At 43.4% G+C, this 12,350-nt stretch overlaps 1 protein-coding gene across 3 annotated transcripts in view; it reads right to left on the bottom strand.

The window, feature by feature from the left end:
* slc2a12 (solute carrier family 2 member 12) overlaps nt 1-12,350 on the bottom strand; it is a 71,079-nt gene that overhangs the window by 34,262 nt on the left and 24,467 nt on the right. For 2 of the 3 annotated variants that reach the window (XM_085997568.1, XM_085997569.1), the window contains exons 5-6: nt 7,879-8,011; nt 1,237-3,000 (exon numbers count right to left, since the gene is read on the bottom strand). In XM_085997568.1, the coding sequence (XP_085853694.1) occupies nt 2,841-3,000; nt 7,879-8,011 (293 nt within the window). In that variant the 3' untranslated portion in view covers nt 1,237-2,840. Of the gene's footprint in view, nt 1-1,236; nt 3,001-7,878; nt 8,012-12,350 lie in introns of those variants that run through there. The other variant, XM_085997570.1, reaches the window with a different exon arrangement.

Below are 12,350 nucleotides of genomic sequence, written 5' to 3'. Positions count from 1 at the left end.
GGCCCTGGGGATTTATCGGCCTTCAGTCCCGTCAACTTCCCCAACACCATTTCCCTACAAATGCTGATTTCTTTCAGTTCCTCCCTCTCATTAGTCCCTATATTCTCCGACATCTCTGGGAGGTTATTTGTGTCCTCCTTCGTGAAGACAGAACCAAAATATGTATTTAATTGGTCTGCCATTTCTTTGTTCCCCATTATAAATTCCCCTGATTCTGACTGTAAGGGACCTACGCTTGACTTCACCAATCTTTTTCTCTTCACATATCTATAAAAGCTTTTACAGTCGGTTTTTATGTTCCCTGCAAGCTTACTTTCATAATCTATTTTCCCCCTCTTAATTAATCCCTTTGTCCTCCTTTGCTGAATCCTAAACTGCTCTCAATGCTCAGGTTTGCTGCTTTTTTGGCCAATTTATATGTCATCTCTTTTGATCTTATGTTATCCCTAATTTTCCTTGTTAGCCATGGTTGAGTCACCTTTTTTGATTTATTTTTATGCCAAACTGACTCTATGAGATGTAGATTGTGAGGATGAGGTCAAGTAGCTTTTTCCCTTGTGTTGGTTCTCTTACGACTTGCCGCAAGCCGAGTCTGGCAACTACGTCCTTCAGGACTTGGCCGGCTCGGTGCCACTGACATTGAAGTTCCCCAACCAGAATACATTCTGTGCCCATGCTTCTTTCAACATGCAGGAGTCCTGATTCATCAGCTGTGTTAGGTGGTAATCAGCAGGAGGTTTCCTTTCCCATGATACCATGAGACTTCGGACTCAATGTTGAAGACTCCCAGGGCCACTCCCTATTGACTGTGTACCACTGTGCAGCCAACTTTGGTGGGTCTAGCCTGCTGGTGGGACAGGACATACCCAGGGATGGTGGTGGAGGAGGAGTCTGGGACGTTGACTGAAAGGTATGATTCTGTGAGTATGACTATGTCAGGCTGTTGCTTGACTCATCTGTGGGACAGCTCTCCTAATTTTGCCACAAGTTCCCAGATGTTCGTGAGGAGGACTTTGCAGGGTCGACTGAGCTGAACGTGCCTTTGTCCTGTCCGAATCCCTTGGTTAGGTTGATGCCGGGTGCTCCGTACGGTTTTATTCTTATTGTACTTTGTTGTAGCGGTTTGATACAACTGAGTGGCTTTCTAGGCCATTTCAGAGGTGAGTTCACCACACCGCTGTGGGTCTGGAGTCACATATAGGCCAAACCGACAGGTTTCCTTCCCTAAAGGACAATCCGACAGCGTCATGGTCTGATACTAGCTTTTTATTCCAGATTTATTTAATTGAATTCAAATTCACAAGCTGCCATGGTGGGATTTCAACTCACATCTCCAGATTAATAGTCTAGACCTCTGGATTACTAGTCCAGTAACATAACCACTATGCGACTGTACCCTACTTCTCCGCCAATATAACCAAGGAGGCCCAGTATAGGTAAGTTTTAAATTATTTCTTGAGACCTGGAGGAGCAGGACTGCATGTTGCATTTTTAAATTATTTTCCATAATCAAGTGAAATCTGCTCTATTGACTTTCTCTTATTAATTAATTTTTAATTTTAATAAACTTGATCTGTAGTTTATAACCTAAGCCACATGGACTATCTAAAGGCCAGAACATGAGAATGTTCATGCCATTTCTAGCAAGGAAGAGAAGCAGAGGCCCCGATATTGCCAGGGGCGGGTTACGTAGGTGGGGGAGGAGTTTTGGCGGAGCGAGGGGTGGGGGGGGGATCCGATCCCTGATCCTGGATGCGGCGGTGGGGGGGGTTGAGGTCGGATGCCCGATCCGGGGGGATGTCTTTGGATGGGGGGAGGTGTCCGATAGCCAGGGGTCTTTGGCTGGGGGGAGGTGTCTGATAGCCAGGGGTCTTTGGATGGGGGGAGCGGGTCCGATGGTAGGAAAGAAGGTAGCTTGGTGGGCTGGGTGGTAGCACTCCTGCTCCTCCTGGCTCACAGGCAATGCTGTAAAAGGTACCTACCTTTTCGCAAAGCAGTCCTTGCTTCCCTTGAGCTGGCGGGTTAAACGTCTCCTGGGAGCGGGCTGGCTGCCCGCCCCCATCCCGCCTCCGTTAAACCCGGAAGGAGGCGGGTTGGGGTCGGGTCTGAGATTTTTAAAAGATTTACATCTCACCCTACCCCAACCCACCCGTTTTGGGGAGTTAAAATTACCCCCAGAGTCTCTTTGGTGTTGAAATACAGGTGATGGAAGATTGGAACCAAGTCAAACCTCTGTGACACATATAGCAATCTGATACCTGAGTCAGGCAAGCCTGCAGTAGTCCAGGGCAATGACCAGCCTCACTAATGGGACCTACAAGGGTATTCCAGGCACTAGTGCTGCGATTCTTCATACATGGCTCTAGATAACCCTGCAAGACAATGTCCTAATGGGCAGGCTGGTCCTGGCTGGACAGGCAGGGATTGGTGCACCACAGCGATAAAGCCATATGGTTTTAGCAGGTTAAACTCCAGCAGTATCTTACACACTTATCTCGAAGATTTTCTGGCCCTTGCCAACCTGCGCCTGAGCCCTCTGAACTCTGGTAAGTTAAGTGTGCCCCTACCAGAGAGTGCGTGCACTCCTTATCAGACACACAGAATCTCCACCCGTGTTGGGTAGTTTGTTTTGGAGACTTTTGAGCATGGTGATGGGTATTTGTGCATGGCAACACATTAAAAAAAAATCATGTGCCAATAAATATCATCAACCAATATTTGTAGACTATTGCATGCGAAGAAATGAGAACCAATAACATTTTTGAATTAAAACAAAATTTGTAGAAAATCAGTGTAACATCACTTCCAAACAATCAGTTACATTTTTTTTGGAGTACAAGTTACAAAGTACTGTCACCAAAAGAATTTTCGAAGCCACGTGTGTGGTATTGCATATCAGTAGCCCAGATGGAGTGCTCACCATCTTTCCGTTTCCGAAGTAGTCCTGGGATTAGTCCCTTTAAACGTTCAGTTGTACAGCAAGTTGCAGTTGTGTTGAACCTGGAAGATTGTTGACATTTCATGCTGGTTAGAATTCAACTTAGTATTTGACCTTTCAACCACAAATCTATTTCTTTAGTTATATTAATAAGTATTCTGGGCTGCAAGCTAAGTCAAACAGTTTTAAAAAGATTGTCATTGTTCAAATTAAATCAGGCTAAAAGTATTTCATCATGAACCCATTCTCAGCTGAAAATAGCCATGGACAAACTAACGTGTACTAGAGAAGTACATTGTTGAATGATAATACAATTTTTCTAATGAGAATATAGCTTGTTAAAATTCTGTATTCAATAACTTGTCACTTGGCTGTGCAAAATATATACAAAGTTTCATTTCAGATGCCATGAGGATAGAAATTCCTCAATCTAATCAATCAGTCAAGGAGTGGGACTGGTGACAACTCGTTGATGTTCCAGGTCGGTTGACTTCCCACCTGAGAAATTGTGCACTGATGGGGTGAACAAATAATATGTCCCTGGTGGGACAAATTGTTCACCATCATGGTTACTAACACTACTCCTCAAGATGCTAGAGTTACATCTGGAAGATCTACCTTCTCTAGAATTTTGATTGAAGCCCTTTTTCCTTCCACACATTTATGATTTTTCTCAGATATGTGAGTAATCAGAAGCCAATAAACTTGGCTACAAATAACCCTGCAAGCCAATGCCCTAAATTTGTAGGATGGTCCTAGCTGGACGAACAGTAGGAAGCTTACCAGCACACTGTACTGGTAAGCTGTCCAGTTTTAGCTGGTTAAACTCCATCAATGCCCCTGTGCACTCTTGAGGACCTTTAAGCCTTGGGTCTGCCAAGCTGCACCTCTCTGGACTTGGATAATTGAGATGCCCTCATGGAGTGGGAGTGTGCACTCTGCATCAGGCAAGCAGAAATTCTAGATGCGAATTTCCCAGTGGCTTGGTTCTAAAACTCAAACACAGAGCTGGGCTTCCATGTGTTCAGAAACCTGGCTGACCAAAACAAAACAAAAAATGACATTACCTGACTTCATTTATAAGCAAGCCGGCAGCTTCTGCAAGTATACCAATGACACACAACTGTACTTCTGTCACCACCACCAACTTGAAGGCTATTGCTGTACATTCTAACTCCCTGTCTAACATCAAGTCCTGGATGAGCCATAGGCTCGGAATTTCTTTGGAGCTGCTGCTGTTGTGACTTTGCCCGAACTGCACATAAACAGGGCTTCCACCACAATTCTGGCAAAGTTACAGCAGCCGAATGGAAGTAGCTCTGAGAAAATTCCTGACATAACGCCCATTGGTGCAAAGCTAGGAAAACCAAAACCATCCTTTCTTGGCTCCCAGAACGTCTTTGTGATAGAGAGGATACCAGTTCAGGGTTGAATAGGATGGCGAGATTGCGAACAATCTGGTTCAGCCTGTGATAGTAGGTGAGGAGAGGGGTCGTGTTTGTGGCAGGGGCTGAAAACAATAGCTTTGGTTTCCTCGATGTTTAGCTGGAAGAAACTGTAGCTCATCCAAGATGGATAAACTGACAGCACAAAGGCAATGAAGGGTTTGAGAGAGGTGGTGGAGAGGTAGAACATGGCTGCTTGGCATGGTTGCCCTCTCAAACAGAATTGGGTGGGGCACAACTTGGCATGCTGTACAATGCCTATAATCAATCTGTTGCTGGGGCCCATTTTTTCACCTCCATAACATTGCCCGTGTATGTCTCTACTTCTTCCCCAACTGCTGCTGAAACTCAAAGGCATGTCATGTACATATTACCTTGAGGATTGACTTCTCATACCCGTTCTTTGTGGTGTCCCTGCCCCCACCCTTCAGAAACTTCAGATATTCCAAAATTTCAGTGCTTATGTCCAATTCTACACAAAATCTCATACAATCATCATTCTCATCATTACTGAGCTCCATTAGTTCCCTGTGCCCATCAAATTGATTTTGAAATCTTCATCCTCATCCCCCTCCACAGCCTTGTTCTACCCTGCGTGATCTCCCCAACTATTCCTGCACTTCTGATTCAGAATTATTGCATGTTACATGCTCGGCTGCTTTTTTTAAAAAAGGTATTCATCATGGGATGTGGGTGTTGCCAGCAGAGCCAGCATTTATTGCCCATCCCTAATTGCTCTTGGAGGCGTTTGGGGACCAGAAGCCATTGCCGGTCAACAAGGACAGGGGTGATAGCTGAGTGAAGCTTGGTGCAAGATAGGATACAGCCAGCAGAGTTTTAGATGAGCTGAAGTTTATGTAGGGATGGGAAGCCGGCCAACAGAGCATTGGAATAGTCAAGTATGGAAAAAGGCATGAATGAGCCTCTTTTAAGCAAATTTTTCCTCTTGTCTCTTTCTATCCTAAAGACATTAAACAAATACTTTGGTTCAGTCTTCACAGAAGAGGACATAAATAACTTCCCAGAAATGCTAGGGAACCAAGGGTCTACTGAGAAGGAGGAATTAAAATTAATTAGTATTAGTAAAAAAATAGTGCTGGAGAAATGAATGGGACTGAAAGCCAATAAATCCCCAGGGCCTGATAATCTGCATCCCAGAGTACTAAGAGAGGTAGTCATGAAAATAGTGGATGCATTGGTTGTCATCTTCCAAAATTCTATAGATTATGGAACAGTTCCTGCAGATTAGAGGGTGGCAAATGTAACCCCACTATTTAAAAAAGGAGGGAGAGAAAACAGGGAACTACAGACCGGTTAGCCTAACATCAGCAGTAGGGAAAATGCTAGAGTCTATTATAAAGGATGTGATAACAGGACACTTAGAAAATATCAAAGGGATTAGACAAAGTCAACATGGATTTATGAAAGGGAAATTGTGTTTGACAAATCTACTGGAGTTTTTTGAGGATGTAACTGGTAGAATAGATAAGGGAGAACCAGTGGATGTGGTGTATTTGGATTTTCAGAAGGCCTTTGATAAAGTCCGACTTAAGAGGTTAGTGTGCAAAATTGAAGCACATGGGATTGGGGGTAAAATACTGACATGGATTGAAAATTGGTTAACAGACAGGAAACAGAGAGTAGGAATAAATGGGTCTTTTTCGGGGTGGCAGGCAGTGACTAGTAGTGTTCCACAGGAATCAGTGCTTGGGCCCCAGCTATTCGCAATATATATCAATGATTTGGATGAGGGAACCAAATGGAATATTTCCAAGTTTGCTGATGACATGAAATTGGTGGGATTGTGAGTTGTGAGGAGGATGCAAAGACGCTTCAAGGCAATTTAAACAAGTTGAGTGAGTGGGCAAATACATGGCAGATGCAGTATAATGTGGATAAATGTGAAGTTATCCACTTCGGAAGGAAAAACAGAAAGGCAGAGTATTATTTAATGGTGACTGATTGGGAAATGTTGATGTACAGAGGGACCTGGGTGTCCTATACACCAGACTCTGAAAGCAAACATGCAGGTGCAGCAGGCAGTTAGGAAGGCAAATGGTATGTTGGCCTTCATTGCAAGAGGATTTGAGTACAGGAGCAAGGATATCTTACTACAGTTATACAGGGCCTTGGTGAGACCACACCTGGAGTACTGTGTGCAGTTTTGGTCTCCTTACCTAAGAAAGCATATACTTGCCATAGAGGGAGTGCAGCAAAGGTTCACCAGACTGATTCCTGGGATGGCAGGACTGTCATATGAGGAGAGATTGGGTCGACTAGGCCTGTATTCACTAGAGTTTAGAAGAATGAGAGGGGATCTCATGGAAACGTATAAAATTCTGACAGGGCTAGACAGACTGGATGCAGGGAGGATGTTTCCCCTGGCTGGGGGGTCTAGAACGAGGGGTCACAGTCTCAGGATACGGGGTAGGACATCTAGGACTGAGATGAGGAGACATTTCTTCACTCAGAAGGTGATGAACGTGTGGAATTCTCTACCACAGAAGGCTGTGGAGGCCAAGTCACTGAATATATTTAAGAAGGAGATAGATAGGTTTCTAGACACAAAAGGCATCAAGGGGAATGGGGAGAGAGCGGGAATATGTTATTGAGATAGCGGATCAGACATGATATATTGAATGGCGGAGCAGGCTCGAAGGGCTGAATGGCCTACTCCTGCTCCTATTTTTCTATGTTTCTATGACATGAAAGTCTTTTGGGGATAAGGTTTCATGAGTACTGGACACCAGCAGGGATCAAGAGACAGCGATCAGGAATAAGAAACCTGGCTGTATTTTATTCGCTGTAACCTAAGGGAAGAGAGGTCAGTTGTATCACGTGCTCCAGCTGATATCAAATATCTGAGCACAGGTGAAGATCAAACCTGAGACCTCTCTAGGGCCTAAGTAAAAACTTCCAGCTTCTCCAATGGCCCATGGAAATGGTTCAAATTAATGGACCACCTCACAATGTAACAAACACTCGTCACGTAGTGACTCTTGCTAATAGGTCTTGAAGAGGAAGCTCCGATTAAAAAAAAAAAAATCAAAAGTAACTTAGTAATAGACCTACCTGTTTTTTTATCTGCCTCCATTATCCTTCCATTCACGATTAATCTGGGACTCGCATAAGTTAAATCTAATAATTGATTGGCTGGTTTTCAGAGATGAAGTTTTAGGTAAGGAAAAAACTGAACATTGTAGCTTGACTTTGTTGCATCATTTCAGTAGCCAGGACAAGCTATGAGGCCTTTTTCAAGACAACATTCAATGTCCTGAAGTGGTTAGAACAGCCAATAATATTAAGTCAGCAGAGGCAAAGGGAGTTAAAAACTGCCAAAGCGAGTTACCTCACTGGTAGTACCCAAAGACTTAATTTTGACACAAAATACAAGATTCAGTTTTTAGCCTGCTACACAATGCTAGCCAGTACTGAATCTGGTTCGCTGGCACACTGCTCTTACCATACCGAGCACTGGATTTTACATCAACTTACCCTTGGCCTAGTTGTTCAGATATCTCCTCCAGTGACTGACCTTTTGTCTCCGGTACAATGAAAATGACAAAAATCAGTCCGGCAAGACTCAGCATTGCATATATTAGAAGCATCCACATCATGCCAATTGATTCTGGAACCAGCAAATAATCATACATGTCAAGCACATTTTCAAAAACAAAATGACAATAGTTTTATGGTATACTCCACAAGTTTGCCATAGGCGCAAAGTAAAAATCACCACACAAAAGTTACAGTTATAATGTTGAATGCACCCTTAGGTCATGAATTCAGTGCATGTCTCAGCCAGTTAAGAGATCTAATTTAAACTGCAGAAAAATTTGGATGGAGAGGATCATGTGTATTTTGAACAAATATTTCATTAATGTCTACTCATAATGGATCTTTCATAGCTAGGAACATATAAGCATGAGTAGGCCATTCAGCCCCTCAAGCCTGTTCCACCATCCAATTAGATTATGGCTGACCTGTACCTCAACTCCATTTACCTGCCAATGCATCCCTTGATACGCTTACCCAACAAAAATCTATTGATCTTAGTCTTGAAAATTTCAATTGATCCAGCTTCCACTGCCTTTTGGGGGAGTTGAGTTCAATCTTGGTGAATACATAGCACATGCTTGCTGAATGATTGAGTTACTTGGACTCAGACTACTATAGACTGTGACTGAGCTGACCTTTTTAAATGCAGATGATAGGAATCTGGGTCCAATAGTGCCTTATCATGGTTAAATACCTCAAAGCACTCCAAATAATGAATTACTTTTTGAAGTGCAAAGACAAATATTCTCTGGCGAGAAGCCAGAATTTCCAAGGAAGTCACCGAATTTCCAAGAAATAATTCATTGTATGAAGTGGTTTAAGATATTTCAACGTGATAAGACATTATTTCCTTGCCTTTCCAGCTCCTTTTTATTGGGGTTCGTCTGCAGCAGATCAGGATTTCTGCTCGTCACAAAGATGTACTCTGAACTCCGCCAAGGCCTCGGAGTCACTTAAATACACGATGTGAAAGAGCAAAAATAAAGACTTGGATTTATATGGTGCCTTTCACGACCTCAGAACATCCCAAAGTGCTTTACAGCTAATGAAGTACTTTTGAAGTGTAGTCACTGTTGTAGTGTAGGAAACGTGGCAGCCAATTTGCACACAGCAAGGGCCCATAATGTTAGCTCCACAGCCTCCACCAGGGAGGACTGCCAAAGTGTGGGCAGTTTTGCTGCTGCAAGCTTTGGTAGCCTGCCACAGCGTAGGGGTGCAGACAGCCTCTGAACTGCTGGTAAAATAGTAATTAAAAAAAAAGTTTTGCTCATTCCTCCTTGGGCCTTTGTAAGGCACCACTCTGAGGATTCAATTTAAATGTTCTTTCTAAACACACACCCAGATGTAGACAGGGGCATTCTGTGTCATCAGGTCTGGGCACCGGGAAATGGAGGGAAGGCGCAAAGAGATGGTGGAGTGCATCTCCGATTAATTTTCCATCTTCACCCAAATCTGATCCACTTTTGAAAGGCAGTAGCAGAAAATCAAGGTCTATATAAATGCAAGTATTATTATAGGAGACTCTAGTCTAAGTCCCAGCTTATCTGACATTTGTATTTGGCTTTACACTTGGAAGAAAAAAATGTTTTGGCTGTCTCAGCCAAGATTTGATTTGGTAACATGAGTTGGATGTGGCATGCTACAAATCTTGAGAGATGGCATGTAGATGGAGTAAGGGTGATATATCATAGTACACTTTGTTCTGGATCTGTAAAACAGCAAACATTGATCTGTTACTATGAACCATGAGTGTTCAAAACATTTGTATGCTACATTTTTCTGTGATATTGGACAGTAACTGCTCCCGCTTGACAAATATTGAAAATAGTCACTCAGCCACCTAACTGAATATTTAGTAGGTATTTACAGAATCAGAGGAATTAGTTAAGTAGGAGGTTAAGTTTGCAGTAGAAACCTGGATTTTGGGCAGAGTTGATTACAATTTAAAAAAACATGCAACTATTTTAATGACAACATTGTGCAACAGATTGAAGTCAATTTGCAAGAGCAATTTCGGATCAATAATTATTAATATATATTTCATTTGTTGGAGACAAAAAATTAGATTTGAAACTTATGTTACAGTAAGCTAAGACAGAACATTGGAAACAATTTACAATGTTTTACGGCTTAGTTAGAATTTCCATTACATGAGCAGTTTACTCCCAAATAGTTACAAACAAATACAAATCTCACCTGAAGAGCTGTTTAGGAAAGGCTCAAAAGGCATTTCAACACATTGTCAGACTTTGCCGAGGCTAAATGGACACAGAGCTAAGAAGTGACAGGCAAAAAAATAACTGAAGGGCAAGCCAATGTGCAGGCATGAGTCTGCAGGCAAGTGTTATGTGGATGGTAGTCCTGTTTGCCATTATATAGCATCATCCCCATAGATCAGCATTGCCGTATGTCTAGTCAGAAGTAGAGGCAGGTTTGAGGCCTCAGCTGACCAGTACTTTCATTGGACTTGCCAGTCTTATGCTGCATATTAGCTGCAGATGTCCTTACAGAAGATGGCACAGCTCTGCATTTGGCTTTCTGCTGACCTGGACCCTGTGAAAACAATTGCCACCCTCATTGGCAGGTAGATGTGACAATGTCTGTAGATGCCTGGTTTGTGTCATCTGGGTGGGTGTGGGCAATCAAGCTATGTTGTATGTTGATCACTCTGGCATATTATCTTTCATGCATTGGCACTACCTTCTACGACTGGGGGGCTTTTTGAAGAACCATCCAGCATTACAATTCGCCAGACATTGACACATCATATTTGTGCCATCTGCTGCCACGGCCTATCTTGGAAATTGGAGCCTCTGCATACACTAATCCTCGGCCAAAGCAAGGGATGTGCACCTCTGCCTGTGGTTGCAAGTGTGAGGGTATCAACAGATGGGCACAGAACACAAAGCTTGACCTGCCTGGCAGTCCTCCATTGGCCATTCTTTTTGCCCTCCAAGAAGCTGAGATAGTGGTAATTCCCACTGTATAGCACTGAAAGAAGTAGCAGAGTCATTGTCACAAAGGCCTCTCAAACCTAAGTGGCAGCAGCAAAAAGAAAAGAACAAATGAAGAGAAACAGTGCAGAAGTGGCCTTAAACTGTTTTCCTAAATTAATTTCCTTATTATGCCCTTCAAATGAACTTAAGCACACAGCCAAGCAAGACTGAGTGGCCGTAGTTCATTGATGCAAGTATGATTGAGCATCTTGCATGTCCAAACATCGGATAATTGCGTGCTTGCCCTAATTTTAATATTTAAATGAAGCTCTCACCTTTGTCAGGTGGCTGCTTACTGCTCCCATTCTCCCCACCCCTGAAAGTGGTAGAGATCCTGCAACATGGATCTTCACCCACTTTTCCACTTGGGTTTACCTGATACATTTAGATTTCTTGCCTCTGTTTGTTTTAATTGTACTGGATGTAACTTTCTTTGTTGGCGGACCCAAGTGAAGGGTCAAGTGCCACAGTGCAAGGCATCATTGAAAAAAGTAAAAGTAGTGACTAGCAGATGCTAAGCTTGAGTTTTAAAAGTCTGAAGATTGTGGTCCTGAATTTCTGAAGGAATTGTTTTGGTCCCTTGCTGTAACTTCAGTGGGAGCGCAGTGGAATCCCTTCCCTCTTAAGCAGTTCGCTGAGGCGGCTGCCGGCAATGCAGTGGCCATAAATTCCAAGCCCATTCGCAAGCAAGCTGCCTGGGGATCCACAGCAGGTGTCCACAGCTCGCTGGTCTCATTTAAATGAGGCCCAAGGCCCAATATCAGGTGCACCTCGGACCTAGCCATTCAGGCGCAGGGAATTTCTAGGCCAGTGCCTATTCATATCAACCCCATGGCCTTCATGAAGAGAAAGAGTTTGCATCCAATCCATGTACAGGAGGTATCTGCTCACAGAAAGACCATGATGTACATCAATGACCATTATAAACTGAATTATTTGGGGTACAGTAGTGCAGTGGTAATGTTACTGGACTAATAATTCTGGGAATGAGAGTTCAAATCCTACCATGGCATTTTGAGTATTTGAAGTGTGCCATATAGCTTTAGCACCATGAAGGACTGTGTATAACACAGCAAACGTTGTATACAATGCTGGAAATGGTATCCTCCAGAGGGTGTGGGAGTTCCTGTCTTAGATTTACTCCATGCTTGATAGGATTCACGGGAAATGTGCTTAACACTGAAGAGTACACGTGCCTTCTTTCTGATACCAGCAAACTTATTCTTTATTTTCAGCCACGTGGACTCAGCGTGTGATCTCCTCTGATGCAGCTTGCACCTGTGCTTTTACTGGAGGGTGGTCTTCAGCTCCAAATAGCCCTGCCCTTTGTGCACCTCCTGCCGCAGGACCTCCAACTCTCCAGCAGAAAAGGGAGTAATGTTGCCACTGTGCCACTGGGTTCCATTACTGCCC

The sequence above is a fragment of the Somniosus microcephalus genome, chromosome 9 (assembly GCF_052327205.1).
Source record: "Somniosus microcephalus isolate GS21.2 chromosome 9, FLI_Smic_1.0, whole genome shotgun sequence".
NCBI classification, from domain to species: domain Eukaryota; kingdom Metazoa; phylum Chordata; class Chondrichthyes; order Squaliformes; family Somniosidae; genus Somniosus; species Somniosus microcephalus.
Note: the sequence above shows the minus strand (reverse complement) of the source record. Positions and strands in the feature narration are given on the sequence as shown.